Source organism: Phyllobates terribilis, unplaced genomic scaffold, assembly GCF_046119375.1.
Source record: "Phyllobates terribilis strain yellow unplaced genomic scaffold, ASM4611937v1 Scaffold_1__5_contigs__length_1240528914, whole genome shotgun sequence".
Classification (NCBI taxonomy): Eukaryota; Metazoa; Chordata; class Amphibia; order Anura; family Dendrobatidae; genus Phyllobates; species Phyllobates terribilis.
In genome coordinates, this window is record NW_027362761.1 from 1,014,378,035 (window position 1) to 1,014,393,918 (window position 15,884).

General features: G+C 37.1%; 1 protein-coding gene across 3 annotated transcripts in view; it reads left to right on the top strand.

Annotated features, from left to right (window-relative positions):
- The first annotated feature begins 925 nt into the window (after positions 1-925).
- The window catches only part of LOC141157235 (probable ATP-dependent RNA helicase DDX60), a 233,263-nt gene continuing 218,304 nt past the window's right edge, over positions 926-15,884 (top strand). For all 3 annotated transcript variants that reach the window (XM_073644250.1, XM_073644254.1, XM_073644263.1), the window contains exons 1-6: positions 926-1,077; positions 4,865-4,949; positions 8,330-8,393; positions 9,886-10,075; positions 13,104-13,442; positions 13,596-13,691. In XM_073644250.1, coding sequence (XP_073500351.1) covers positions 4,877-4,949; positions 8,330-8,393; positions 9,886-10,075; positions 13,104-13,442; positions 13,596-13,691 — 762 coding nt within the window. In that variant the 5' untranslated portion in view covers positions 926-1,077; positions 4,865-4,876. The remainder of the gene's footprint in view (positions 1,078-4,864; positions 4,950-8,329; positions 8,394-9,885; positions 10,076-13,103; positions 13,443-13,595; positions 13,692-15,884) is intronic.

Below are 15,884 nucleotides of genomic sequence, written 5' to 3' on the forward strand. Positions count from 1 at the left end.
TGTATGTTACATTTTGTAGGCATGAGTTATGGATGAAAGAAGTGGTCATAGAAGTCTGGGTGAAATGGAAAGGAAAAAGGAAATTTAATAATTAAGATCGTCAAGAATGTCACTGGTGAATATCTGTATATAGGGCATCAATGTAAAAGTAGTGGACAACTTCTATAAGCTTGAGTTCCTCCAGGCAGGATAATATTTGTAATAGAGACGTCCACCTGGAGAAGGGGGAGTGTGGGGCAGCATGAACTTATGAGCTTTCAAATGCCAGGTTTGAATTTTAGTCGCAGTCTGGGACTGGTTCTACGACATAGATCACCGACCAAGCACCACATGCAACCATTTCCCACAAATATTCCAAATTCAATGTGTTAGCAAATAACATGTTTACTAAAAATACAAAATACCACAATTCTGTGACATGCTCTGTTCTTGACAATTCGAACAAGAAACTAATATTCCAACCAGCTGAGAAGGAATTAAGGTGAAAACATTGAAACAAAATAAAAACAATCACTTAATGTGTCTAGTAGTTTAAACTAAAGCAACTAATCCAGATATTATGACAGCAGCTTCATCCACAACATTCTGATTATCCCATGATCACAGCAGTGCATTAAGACTGCTCGGGACCACTAGGGAGTCTGCCACCGATGACCACATCGCTGGTGCCACATGGCCGTTCTATTCCATAGAGTAAATGTAGCTTGTAGATCATGTATTTCCATATACTCTGTTATCCTTTTGGATGATCATGATAATTGTATTCTTGTTCTTGTTTTATTGACAAGCTGTTGCTTAGTGGTATATCTATTACATTTTCATGCTTTACATACATTGGTATTAGAACCTGAAACCTTAGACACAATTTCTGCCATGCTAGTGCTGGAGAGAATTCTTATAAATAGAAACCAATCTGCTTTGGTTGAAGCCTGAGAAACGAAACTAAACTGCTTTCTCCATTACCCCTCCTCTTCATGATCACAATGGATGGAGACAGCTGAGTGCTGGCAGTAAACAATCCCTGGGATCAGAAGACTGGACCGTTATTAGAGCTGCATCTAATTCTGCTTAGATAAGGTAAATACAATATTTAGTATATTTGTACATCCCTTTCTCAAAACATGGTTATTGTAGGTTTTATAAATCAGGTTAGTGGAGATGATCTGCCTAAGCTAAAGGAGAAATTGTAACAAAGCACAAAATATCTAAATAGGATTTACCAAACATTTATCACATGTAGTGGATTTTCAGATCTACAGCATGTCTACTATGATGGAGATTTGCAATGAAGAAGGTGAAATCTATGTCTTCTTTTAACACATTGTGCAACATTATGTATCCACATTGTAGTTGAGAGCAGAGAATGTATGGCTTTTCAGTCTCCACATTTAATAGCAGATCCCTCTGTTACTCTCAAATATTTTTCAAATAATAAGCAATCAAAGCATAAAGTATATTACTAAGTTGTATAGCTTTATATATACATACAGCACTATGCAAAAATTTTAGGTTGATGTAGAAAAATGCTGTAATTATTACTCAAATGCTATGGAAGATCAATGAATAAATCTAAAAGGGGGAAACAGAGCACAGAATAGGGTGATACCCTATGGAGGGAGAGTAGGAGTGTGTTGGTTACACACACCTGGGGGAATTTTGGCAGGCGTAACTCCTATGTAGGTATGAAAAAAAAAAAAACTTTTTCTCATCATCATTTCTGAAGAATTGATTTATTCCAGCAACGAAGCCCCCCAAAGTGTTCGTCCAACTGGATCTATGGAAGATCGATGATCACATTCACTGACATAGATGGTATTTCATGATATAGTTGTAGGTAATGTTCCCCATCTAGAAAAGCGTGTCACTCACCAATTTAATTTTTTTATGCATTGGTAAAACTTCAAAACCATGCAGGGTGGGAAGTGCAACAAGTAGACAGTTGTTTCACGATGCGTAGGGCTTCATCTAACCTTAGATTAATTGGTTACTCATAAACCTGACTATAATTCTATAAAATCCCTGACTTTGTGCATGTAAGTGAACCTAGAAGATTTTATGCTGTTTTGAAGGTAAAGGGCGGTCACCCCAAATAATGATTTGCATTTGATTTCTCTTTAGGTCATTCACTTTACATTTTTGATAATTGATAAAACGAAACTATTGACACTTCTATTTTTTAAAACATTCTTACTTTGCAGCATTTTTTTCACACCTGCCTAAAACTTTTAACCCCTTAGAATAAGCATTTTTGCCTCCCTGCATTTCAGCAGCCATAACTTTTTTCTTCGCTGACATTGCTGTGTGAAGCTTTGTTTTTTAGCAGGAGAAATTTTATTTTATTTTTTACTCTGTTTGGGGATACATACAGTGCCATAAAAAAGTGTTTGTACCCTGCAAAGTTTTCCACATTTTTTCATGTTACACCCACAAACTTAAATGTATTTTATTGGAATTTATGTGATATACCAACACAAAGTAGCAAGTGTTTGTAAAGTGTAAAGGAAATGATACATGAGTGTCTAATTATTTTGAAAATATAAATCTGAAAATTGTGACGTCCATTTGTATTCAGCCCCCTGTAGTCTGATACCCCTAAATAAAATGCTGAGTGACCATTTGCCTTCAGAAGTCACATAATTAGGAAATTGAGTGTAGTTACACCTGTGTGTAATTTATACTCATTATAACTAAAGCTGTTTTGTGAAGGCCTCAAAGACTTTTTTGAGAAAATTAGAGATCAAACAGCATCAACTAAACCAAGGAACACACAAAATACAGTAGGTCAGGGATAAAGTTGTGGAGAAGAGTAAAGCAGCGTTAGGTTAAAAAACTACAGCCAAAGCTCTGGACATCTCAAGGATTACAGTTCAATTCATCATCCAAAAATGGAAGGCGTATGGCACAACCTACCAAGACATGGACATCCCAAGCAAGGTGAACACTAGTTAGAAAAGCTGCCGAGAGGCCCATGGTCACTCTGGAGAAGATGCAGAGATTCACAGGTTCAGGTAGAATAATCTGTGCACAGGACTACTATTAGTCGTGTATGCCACAAATCTGGCCTTTTTTGAAAGCAAGCCATAAAAAGTTCTGTTTGCAAAAAGCCATGTAGGGGACACAGCTAGAATGTAGAAGGTGTTCTGGTTAGATGAGACCAAAGTAAAACAAAATTAGGCTAAATGCAAAATGTTATGTGTGGCAGAAAACTAGCACTGCACATCACCCTAAAAACACCATCCCAACTGTCAAACAGGGTGATGGCAGCATCATGGTCTGGAAATGGTTTTCTTCACCAGGGACAATGAAGCTGGTCAAAGTTTATGGGAAGATGGATGAAGAAGATAAATACAGTGCAATTGTGGAGGAAGGCTGCAAAAGACTTGGGTGTAGGTTCACCTTTCAGCAGGCCAATGACCCTAAAAATACAGCCTAACAGTGTCAAAAAATAATAAAAATTTCTTCTGCAGGTCTAGATGTCCAATACTGGTAGAGACATAAAATTAAAAGCAAAGCCATAAGGAATTTAAAATTCCCAAAAATTCAAAAAATAATGGAAGAAAATGCAAGATTATTTACCTGCCTAGATCACAAAAACTCATGCACTATCAGGATGCAGAAATCCCCCTGGATACATCATTTTTAAGCAGGGTGCAGCCAAGACCATCTATGTTGGCCTTGTAAACTGGGGGTGTCTGTCTCAGTGGGTGGCACTTATATATTGCTGGGTAGTCGGCCTAATCTAATAGTATGGATGTCACTAATATGTAGTGCACAGTATCTGACTTACTGCCTATTTGACCAGCCCTTTATACAAGCATTATTTGTGTGCAATTAATTTCAATACTAAGGAATTACCCCCTCCACGAATTGGTAGGTTGTGAGTGGTTGTCTGATCATTTTGCACCTGTGTTGCCTCCACCCTTATCAAAGTGGTTTGCTGCATCCTTTTAGTACATGGGTTTTTGCGATCTGGGCAAGTAAATACTGTTGCCTTTTCTGCTACTATTTTCTGGTAGAGACATACCCCAAAAGACTTGCAGTAGTAATTGCAGCTAACTACAAAGTATTGAGTTGACTCCGGAAGTCTATATATAAATGACCATCACAATTTTCAGATTTATATTTTTAAAATATTTAGAAAACCATATATCATTAATTGGCTGCAGCAGTCCCTTGCCCTGCTGTCATGACATCACCGCTGTAGGCTATCAAAAAAGGGCAGCAATGTGTAGTTATCACTGGACGTATAGAGAGGGAGTAAAACTAATTTTATTATTTTTAGCCAGCAATATCATGTGAACAGAAAAAAAGTTTAAAAACAGAAAATCCTTTTAGTTTAAAGTTTAAAAAATAATTTAAATTTAAAAACCTCTAAAGTGGTTTTCTTTCCTTTGAGGTAAACCCAGCTTTCATGAGTGAAAGGAAGAAATGTTTCATGTTCAGAAAAAAAATCTATGTAAAATAACACAAAGCTTAGCCTCACACAGAAAAGGTCCAGTTAAAAAGAATCTTTTAAAAAAACTATTGTTTTTAATATTTCACTTTTTAAGCCAAGTTTGCTGGTTCTACCACAAAGTTGCAACTTGAAATTCCATCAAAATTTGTAAGACGGCTCCCATATACAATGTACCGTTCATAATACTGGTGCCTTCTTATTTTGCGTAGAGGCTTTTTGGTCCTAACCAGCACTCAGACCAAGAGGGCTAGTTAAGAAAACATGAGAACTCATTCATAAGGCAAATCTAACCTGTGATGCATCAACTTCATTTGGTTATGGCTGTCATTGTGAAAAATACGGGAAATATTTTGCAAATTAATACTTTTATCGTAATAAAAATCAATATTTTTCATTCCATTATACAAGTTTTCAACAACAATGGCCTCTGGAGGTCCAAACCAAGAAGAAGATGCATCTGACACCAGCAAAGAGAAAAAAGAGGAGGACTCAGGTGAGTTTAGAATATTGCCAGTGGAAAAGTTTCATATAGTGATAAAAGCAATTGATGTTTTATCTAAAAAAGTGTAAAAAAAAGATAGTTTTCAAATTTTCTTTGTAATACATTACTGCATACAATTGACCAAAATATGACATCTATCACATGAAATAGCCAATTTGAGAAGCTATCACAGCCAGTATAAAACATGGGAGTCGGCCAAGGAGCGCCATTTTATGCTCCTTTGCCATGTTTGGATACGAGGTCAGAGCTCACAGCTTATTCCACCTAAGGATAAAAATTGGTCAAGAAATCTCAGTCTGAATACTAATCCAAAGATTTAAGTGATATAAAGGGCTGTACATGAGAAGGGCTGTGTATGTGAAGGGCTGTACATGAGAAGTCTCTCAGTGTGACTGAATTGATTGATCTGTGATATACTATAGTAACAGCATCTTAATAGCTGTATTTTTTTCTCACACTGCATACAAGGAGGGTAGTATTAAACCCCTCAGTGATCTTTTTGCAACTAAAACAAAATCCTGAATACAGGGCTGTATCACAGAAAGAGTGCTTCCTGCATTGTAAGATGGGCAAGCCATTTTATTTTACATCCTGAAGAAAGATCTTATTAATCCAGAATTTTAAACACAATTGTCTACTTTACAAAGTGTGTACATTGTAAAAAAAATTTTTTTTTTCACACTTCATTGTTGTAATTAATCTAATATTAGACCCATATACACACGCCATCTGCATACAGCAGCTTTTTGCATAGGTGCCTGCTAGCTTTCCTAGCTTTTGTTGTTTTGTTTAATTTTGGAACGGCATAGGGACATGTTTTTTTAATCTTTTAAAGAAAGGTCACATTCTATTATTTGAATATCTGTTTTAATTGTCCAATTTATCAGCAGTGCAACGTACAACCCACGAAGATGCTGCATGCTATTGCCTCATTTCTATTTCTGGTTGTTAATGTCTGTGTAGCTACTTTACAATGTATCATTTTAGGCTTATGTAACTTACATTGTAAAATTTAAAAAAATGTATAAGAAAGAAAAAAACATATCAAATTAAAAAATACAAAAAAAGGTTAAGGTTTTGTAATTGCTCTATTAGTTGCGTTTAACAATTGCAGGTACCACAACAACACTGCTGGCTGTTACCGCAAATTACTTTCCGTGTACCTACGTAGTAAACTAGTTTTTTAAGATTAAGCAATTTTTGTGGGAGAGAATTTAAAACAAAAAATATCTTTCCTCTCAAAAAAATATGAAAAAATTATGCACAGTTACAAAAGTTTAACTTTTTGCATACTTATTTTAATATTACAGTTTGGCAATGGTACACCCCACAACTATACTGTGGTTTGTTTGGTCTGTTCCATCATTTCTAGGCAATGTTTCTACATCCTGGTATTTGTTTTTTTGTAGTCATTTTGGCCATGGGGAATTAATATCCTTCAAAGCAAAATTTGAAAACAAGTTATTACAGGAAATCAAGACATTTAACTGTGCAGGTCTGTTTTCCCACACGTGTTAAAATTGTCTAATTGGAGACACATGCACACCAATAATATTACAGGTAGACTTTATTGAATAATTATTTTTCTCCATCCTGTGAACCCTGCCCCGCATTTCTGATTGATTTCATATTTTTCCTGGGTTGGCTAAGGGTGGTAACTAAGTATTGGACACAAATTAAATGTTATATTTCTGTGAAAAAATGCTTGTTGAACCAAACTGACAAAGGATGTGGTAGTGTGAGATAAAAAAAAACATATCTCGGAAAAAGATATGGTAGCCGCTAAAAGCAGCAACACCACTGGCACTGCTGGCAGCAACTGTCTCAGTAGTAATAGTACCAAACACAGATCATACTTGGCTTTCTTTACCTCTGGCAGGCTTATTAGTATGAAGGAATTGGAGGGTATAATGGAATAACTCTGACACTCATCTTAATCACATCAGGAAAATGTAGCCTCTGACAGTGACACCATTAGCTGGAGTCAGTGTTCTGCTTGGTCCACCACCATAACACTTAATTTTGTATAGAGCAAGATTTCCGTTCCGTCAATGAGACCAGTTTCTGTTCTGCTTCATAGTACTCCAACACACAGCACCTCGAAAGCTAAGCAACATACTTAACCAGAAAAACTTCTTCTAATTGATTTATTGGAAGAGACGAACAGTCAGCCTACATCCTCAGATGACATAGGGCCAAAGTAGATAGATAACATCTTGTTAAAACCAAATTGTGTTGTTAGCTCTGTGAGCTGTGGTGATAGAGGCATTGGCGGTGGTAGCGGCATTGGCAGTGGTAGTAGCACTCAAAGGCTGAGCAAATCCCTAGATGGTAATTATTGAGGATTGGCAAGTCAAGGAACTCAGACCATTTCCCACACAAAGGCAACTCTTAGTCAAATCAGGGATGATGATGACTCTGTGGTGGAAAAGACTTGGGAACCAGACGGTACACAGCAATACACAGTGCTTGCAATGTGTGGTCAAAACATAATCTAGGCAATACCTGCTTGTTGTGCTGTCAGCTCTTCAGCAGTTGATGTCACAACTTTATCAGGTGATGTCACGACACCCCAGTGCTTGTCAGAAATGTAAACATTATCAGAAATGGCAAAGTTGTTCATGGCCCAAGTTCTTAGAATTGGCTGCAATTTTCTTTCACAAAATTAACAATTTTACAGATAACCAAGGCAGCAGCACTAATTACAATATATATGACATGGTATACCAGATGGCTTATCTGCTGGTGCAACAAATTGATGCACAACAGTGAACAGAATTGCAGTGTATGCAATTTGAGGCACAGTACAAAGCTCAGAAGGGAAGAAGCGCCATCTTGAAGTTCAAATAGGGTGGCACATGTTAAGGAGCTGAAACTCCTAAACCCTTCATCCAATTTTAATGTGGATACCCTCAAATGAAAGCTGAAAGTCTGAACCTCAACTGCATCTGAATTGTTTTGTTTAAAATTCATTGTGGTAATGTCTAGAACCAAAATTAGAAAAATGTTGTCACTGTCCAAATATAAATGGACCTAACTGTATGTATTTAAATTAGGTGTTTCTGGTGTGAACTAAAATATATGTATAAGGTAGCAAGAGATCACAGTCGAGTCAATCATATATGCACATGTACATTTTTCTACTAGAAAACTTGCACAAATACTTGGTAAATTTGTGTAAAACTGTATGTAAATGTGTTAATTCAAATTTAGATCAAATTGTTTGTCTACTAAGAGTGACCACCTTATTTTGATCCTTACATTTTTTGATAATTTTTTTATTTTCAAGAATTCTGAAACTTTCTTGTATGCTGATATAAAGGGATGTTTGTTATTTACCATTGATTTTCTGTTCTATGTTGATTATCTAGGGCTTAAGAAGCGTTATGAATCGATTGCTAAAAAGTGTAAATATATGATTCACCAAAAGTCAATGTAAGTATGCATTTATAGAAAATGGTTAGTTTGGTGATGCTGAAACACAATTAACAAAAGTTGCAAGAATCACAACTGTACCTGTTCACCTAGTATATCACCTAATTTAGACTTCACAAAAAAAATTAAATTGTTCTACCCTAAAATGAGTATTGTTGTTATAAGGTATGTCCCAAAAACTGATCCACCGTGGAATTTGCAAAGTACCAATTATCAAATCATGCTGATTTTTTGTGAAAATGCTGCGAATTTGCAGATTTCACACTTTGCAAGGGATGGGGTGAAATCTGCATAAAAATCTGCAGTACAAATTGACACACTGCAGATTGGTAAATCAGTAAATATTATTTATGCAGAATGCATATGAAATTTGGTAAAATCTTATCCAAAATGCCAGTGCTGTAATGCCTGTGTACACCTACCCTAATATCTTCTTAGGGTATGTGCTGACTTGAAGAGTGATTCATTAAGGTGTTTATTCCAGAGATCTGACGTAAACACCATAATAAGTCGCAATATTTTTGCGCAACTCAGAAGAATGTCATCTGACGGGCGTGGAGCTCTCGAGACAACCTAAGGAAACAGAGGGCAAGCTGAAGGAGGTGTGTGGAGTGGAGACATCTCTTTCTCACACTTCTGGATCGCTAGTGGTAGATGAACTTATAGGTCGGGTCATTCTGGATGTGGTGATACCAAATGTGTGTACTTTTATTGTTTGTTTTTGTTTTTACATAAATACTGTATATCCATTTATTGGTATAATATTATTTTCAATTCTTTAATTTATTTTTGTGATATTTTTTTAAAATATTTTTACAATTTTTATTTAACTTTTTTACTTAGTCCCTCTATGGGACTTTAACTTTTATTAGTCTGATTGCTAATATAATGTATTGCAATGCACCAGCATTGCAATGCATTATAGCTGTCAGTCTTACACTAACAGAAGCCTCTCTGAGACCATGCTCCTGGCATGGTTTAAGCAGGCCACTGTCTCTGGCAGACTTGGAGGTTGTTATGATGACCTGGTTGCCATGACAATGATCGAGCCCTCCCGATGACATTAATGGTGGGGCAAATCGGATTGGAGAGGGAGCTCCCTCCCTTTCCAAGCCTCCCAAATGCTGTGATCAATATTGATTGTGGCATTTAGGTAGCTAAACAGCTGGGGGCAGTGCGGGCACTGCTCCTGACAGTGACACTCTGAGCTCGGCTATCACGTAAGCCGAGTTCCCGGTGGAGATCGCGCGCGCACAGCTTCAGTGCCACTCACGATCTCCATGAAGTACCCATACTTCAAAGGTTGGGAGCCCATATCTGAACGTAACATATAGGTATATCAAAGGACATGAAGGGGTTAGTAATACTTCCATCACCTGTACAATACAAAGGAAATCATGAAAACATGAAATTTTGGGGGCTGCGATGACTGGAGTTTGGGAAACACTGCTTTAAACCAACTAGCACAACTTATTTTCTTCTCTTGCTTCAGCTTTGCAAGCCTTCTTAATGATTATGTGGAATCTGACATCTTCGTCATTGATGGAGATTCATTATTATTATTCTGCGCCTTTGATGAATCCCTGAAAAAAGGACAAAGTTTACATTTCTTTTTCTTGGTGGAGCGTTTCATGCTTAATTTAGCAGAGAAAGGAGCAAGATATGTCGTTGTCTTCTTCCAGGTTGGTAACTATCCCCGTCAGCCTAAACTGTTCCAGATTTCCATTGTGGAAATAGTTCTGAAAATTCACAACAATTGCACACTATTTTATTGTAGCCTTATGGTACAGCAGAATTGTTATAGAACTTTTTGTGCCTGGAAATGCTACATTTAAAGTTGTTCAAAACTCAAGAAAAAAAGTATTTGCAATATACATCAACTAAAAATTGTTTACGGTTTTCTAAATTCATGACATTTTAAGCTGTAATAGTGGCCCATACTGTTTATACTGTGGCTGGAGTGTAGGTCCACTAGCAGCTTCTCTGCTCTATCCCTGCTTATGCTGTGTAGTGATCTGTCATTGAACAAACCGATACTATGTGGTAATGAGAAGAAGACTACCCTACGTGAAGTAAATGTAAGAAGTAGGGACAAGAGAGCGTAGCTATAGAGATAGTTGTAGGTAGATAGACACAGTCCTCAACATTGAGATTGCAACACCAAGAAGAAAGTCATGGAGTTATGGAAATCAAATGATATGTAGACATGTTTATTGCGTGCAAAAGAAAAAAATTTAAACATTTCAATTTATTCAGTATGATGTATGAGTGCCACATTCAAAAAAGCACATGCTTACACGCCTTGACATGCTATTAGTGAGGTTATTAATGGTTGTTTGAGTAATGTTCTGCCACATTGAATGCACTTGGGCACCCTGCTGGCAGCTCCCTTTGCAATGGCTGACCAATGACATCCCAGATATGGTCAACTGGAGATGCTGCTGCCCATGGTAGCACGTTTAGGCTACATAGACTGTTGACAGTAGTAAAAACAACATGTGACCTAGTAAACCAAGTAGTGACCTAGTGTGACCTAGTAAACCTAGTAGTGTCCTGTTAAAAAATGACTCCTGGGACACCTTAGAGAAATGGCCTTACCACTGGTTCTATGACTAAATCAATGTGTTGCCACCATAATCTGTGAGTAGGACTGATGTGACGTTCCTTCGTGAAGGCATCTTTATGGCGTTGCACACGTGATCTTCAGATCAATTTCTGGCTATCGTAGCATCTCAGACAAAAGCACAACTCATCACTGAAGAGGACAGACTTCAATTGCAGCTTACATTGCAGTTTTGCTCTGTGCCATGATAGCATTTGAGTGCATGTAGCTAGTTGTCTGACTTGTAGCTTAATGTTGTGCCAATGCCTAGTAATGTTTTCATAAGACATTGTTTGATGCAGGCTGATAGTGTGACATCTAGCAGCACATAATGGATAAATCATGGAACCAGAAGTATGACCATTTCTCTAAAGTGTCACAGGAGTCTTTTTCAATACAACAGTGTCAGGCCACATGTTGCTTGTCCTACTGTGAGCTGCCTGTGTAACCTCAACGTGTTACAATTGCCTGCAGCACCTGGGATGTCATTGTCTGGCAGTTGGAAAAGGAGCTGCCAGCAGTGGATCTTGATGATTTGCGTGCTCGAGTGCATTCAATGTGGCAGGATATTCTTCAGAAAACCATTAATAACTTTATTGATAGCTTGCTGAGGCGTATTAGGGAATGTATTTCTGCATGAGATAAAAATTCAGTCTATTAAAATAATGGGAAAAAGATTAAAATGCGTTTTTCAGTCACCACACCGCCACAAAAAATGCATAAAAAATGCAACAAAGTGTTATGAGTCTTAGGAAATTGCAACAAGAACCAATTTTTTTTCTTTTTACAAACTTCTCAATTTTTTTTTCACTTAAGTTTAAAAAAAATATATGTAAGTTTGATATTTCTGTAATCGTATTGACCTGGATAATCAGATAACTAAGTTATTTTTATCATAAAATTAACTATTTAAAAACGAAACCCAAAAATTGCATATTTTTCACCATTTCACCGCACTTGGAATTTTTCATTTTTGTTACTCTGTGTGTTGTCCAATAAAATGAAGAGTGTCATTCAAAACTACAACTCGTCACACAAAAATCAAGCCCTCCTACAGGTATGTCAGAGGAATAAAAAAGTTATCTTGGATGAAGAGAAAAGAATAAAAGTGTAAAAATAAAAAAATTGCCCGGAGGAGAAGAGGGCAAAGCAGTCCTCCAACTTACAATAAGCATAACACAATAAATGTCTAATATATAGCCAATATATAAATGCCCTTCTTTTTATTCTTTCTGGTGCAGTTTCTCTGATTCCCATACCTGTCTTCATCTAAGAGCATTTTCAGACTACCAAAGACCAGAATTCATAGTCTAAACTACCTGGTTTGCTGCCTCTCTGTATGCAACCTGAGAGCATTACCATAGTAGGGAGAATTACCTGAAATGAAGAACAGCATTCTAAGTATTAAGAGTACAATGGGCAGAATTAAATGGCTTGTGCCAGGATTGACATGCCCATCTACAGCCAATCTATGTGAATCCTCACAGTGCGTGCGGTCAGGATTCTCCAGTGCTGACATCGGGAGCGAGTGGTCATGTGACTGCAAGTATGTTATATGCAGACTTCTGGACACATGCACTTCCTCACTCAATTCATTTATATTGAGCAAAGACGCGCACGTCTAGTTGAAATGTGGTTGGGAGTATGCATAAAGTGACAGCAGACTTTCTTGCCAAACCTGGACAACCCCTTTAAGTCATGGAGAAAAAGAGCACGAAGCCTGTGAAGTGCAGCTTCAACCAATAGCTGCTGAACAGGAAGTCTGTAGACTTTGGTTTCAGCCAATAGCTGCAGAGCAGGGAGTGATCTCCTAGTTGAGAGAGTTGATAGGTAACTCCTGTATAGACCAGTAATTTTCAGCCAGTTTATAATTTCTTGTGCTTTTAAGAATCGATAGCTTATACTGTATATCACATTGGAAACTGACATTTGTAGGGGTAGAATAAAAAAAATGGCCTTTGTATATCAAATGAAAGGACCCAAAGAGTTCCAATTTACTAACTCTGATTTTCTGAATTTTTATGTTAATAGATATTTTGCATTATTTCCCAACTGAATACAATTATGAACATATATATCACCTCAAGTGTTTTTTGTGCTATTTACAGGATATGGAAGAAACTTATTCCCGACGTCCGACGTTAATGTCCTGGCGAACTCAATTGAAAATTCACCTGCAGAAAAATACGAACACCGCCGTGTACACGTTCTCAAACTTTCTCTCATCAGAATGGAAATCTTTTCTCAGGGAGCAGTCTCCTTACTTTCTGATGGTGTCTGACAGCGGAATGTTTCCTGAGCAAACATGTTTCTTAAATATGCTAATGTTAGATTCCCTGGAAAACAACATTGACGTTGTGCTAACTGATGGACAGGAATCGGATCATCTCAGGGTTTATGGATACCATATCAGATCTTCCCTTAAGACTAAAGCCTTATTAACAGAGGTAAGAAGTTTATGGACTAGTCTCATCCAAATCTGAAATGCAAATAAATAAATAAATAAAAATGACCAAGAATGACTTATTGATGATTCTGAAGGAGTAATTGAGATGTTGAATGTGATAACAATATTACAGATTTCCTTTTTTTTTCTTTAGGTAAACAAAAACTTTCCAACAACAATTATTATGTTAAAAGACAACTTGCCCAAACCTCTCTTTAAACCCCTAAAGACCATGAACTGGAAGGAACAGGTACAAATTCTTGCCGTTTAGTAAAATATGTCTGTTAAACTGATATACTGAAATAACGATGTCCATTATGAATTGATTTGTTGGCTTAGTTTGGCACAATGCTTTGTCATTTTGGAAGGGGTTTGAGAGTATGGCTATGTGCTGTGTACGATAGTCACAGTGTCCTGATTTTGAGGTAAACTAAACTTTATTTTTTATCAAAAATCTATTGTGTAACTTACTAAATGAAAGTCATTCTAACTATTATGCCAGCATGTGTTAGATATGTTGTAAACACTAAGGGGTTAATATAATCGGAAACTTATTAATTACTAATTATGGTTACAAATTGCTAACTTTATGACTTATTTTGGGGTACTTTCACATATTGCATTTTTAGAACAAACCGCATTTTTGGGGTGTTTTAACCACATTACATACACTTTAAACCTACACAAAAACATTAAATAATGCATATAGGGACTAAGTGGGTATCCTAAACTTAAAAAAAATACAAAAATCAATAACCACAAAAAAATCTACAAATATAATTTTATTAGTACACACAAATATTAAAACCTACAGTAAAACATGGAGAGCAATTACACAAAAGAAAGTTAATGGAAAATGCATCAGGTATGGGTAGAATATATATGGTCAGTATAGTACTCCTTACTAATTGACATGGCTTCATATAAAGGGACTTAGAAAAAGACAGAGTATAATAATATCTAAATATTTATACAGTATACTGTATATATATACAGTGTGCGTATTTATTGTGACAGAGACACTGGTGTTATATGCGAGGGGAGGTATGTGTCACTCAGGATGCTTTCCTGTGTAAACCGAGACCTACTGAATTTCGGCCAGCATTTTATGTGCTGGGATTTTTCTCTTTTAAATGGTGTGGTTTTATGGGAATGACGTAGAGAGGGATGGAAGTCATTCCCCATACCTCCCCCTCAGGGTGTGGCTGAGCAAACTTTAAATCTTCAGTCCTGTTTTTTTTCTCTATGTTGTGTTTGGAGAGGCAAGGTCTCCAGACTGGACAGCCGTAGCTTATGACGAAGCTGAAGGCTGGACATAACCTGTATAGGTGTACCGCACACACAAACATGGACTGTGCTACCATTTATCTTTTGTTTTGTTGTTTTGCCAGTAAGGCAGTGTTTTTTTTGCTGGAGTTGCAGGGCTTTATGCCATATAATAAAGCTTGCAGAGAAAACCTGGTTCCTGAGCCTACTTCCAGAAGCAGCCGAGCGAGTCGTCCTACCACAATATATGGCATTGACCTGGTCTCTAATCTGAGCTGCTGTTAACCTGCGATTTCTGAGGCTGGGGACTCGGATAAACTTATCCTCAGAAGCAGAGGTGACTCTTGGTCTTCCTTTCCTGGGGCGGTCCTCATGTGAGCCAGTTTCTTTGTAGCGCTTGATGGTTTTTGCAACTGCACTTGGGGACACTTTCAAAGTTTTCCCAATTTTTCGCACTGACTGACCTTCGTTTCTTAAAGTAATGATGGCCACTCGTTTTTCTTTACTTAGCTGCTTTTTTCTTGCCATAATACACATTCTAACAGTCTATTCAGTAGGACTATCAGCTGTGTTTCCACCAGACTTCTGCACAACACAACTGATGGTCCCAACCCCATTTATAAGGCAAGAAATCCCACTTATTAAACCTGACAGGGCACACCTGTGAAGTGAAAACCATTTCCGGTGACTACCTCTTGAAGCTCATCAAGAGAATGCCAAGAGTGTGCAAAGCAGTCATCAAACCAAAAGGTGGCTACTTTGAAGAACCTAGAATATAAGACATATTTTCAGTTGTTTCACACTTTTTTGTTAAGTATATAATTTCACATGTGTTAATTCATAGTTTTGATGCCTTCAGTGTGAATGTACAATTTTCATAGTCATGAAAATACAGAAAAATCTTTAAATGAGAAGGTGTGTCCAAACTTTTGGTCTGTACTGTATGAAAACGGGAAATTGACCAAACAATCAAGACCCCTGGACTCCAACGTACATTTCGACTTGGCCTTCTCAAGGAATCCTTGAGAAAGCCAAGGCGAAACAATGACAAATTCAGGAGAACAGGAGCATTTACACCATACCAAAAGATTGGTTGTTTTATGGCAGTTTTGTGTTTTTTTTTACATACCTAACCATATGATTTTAAGAGGAATCTTTGAACTATCTATGAATCTCA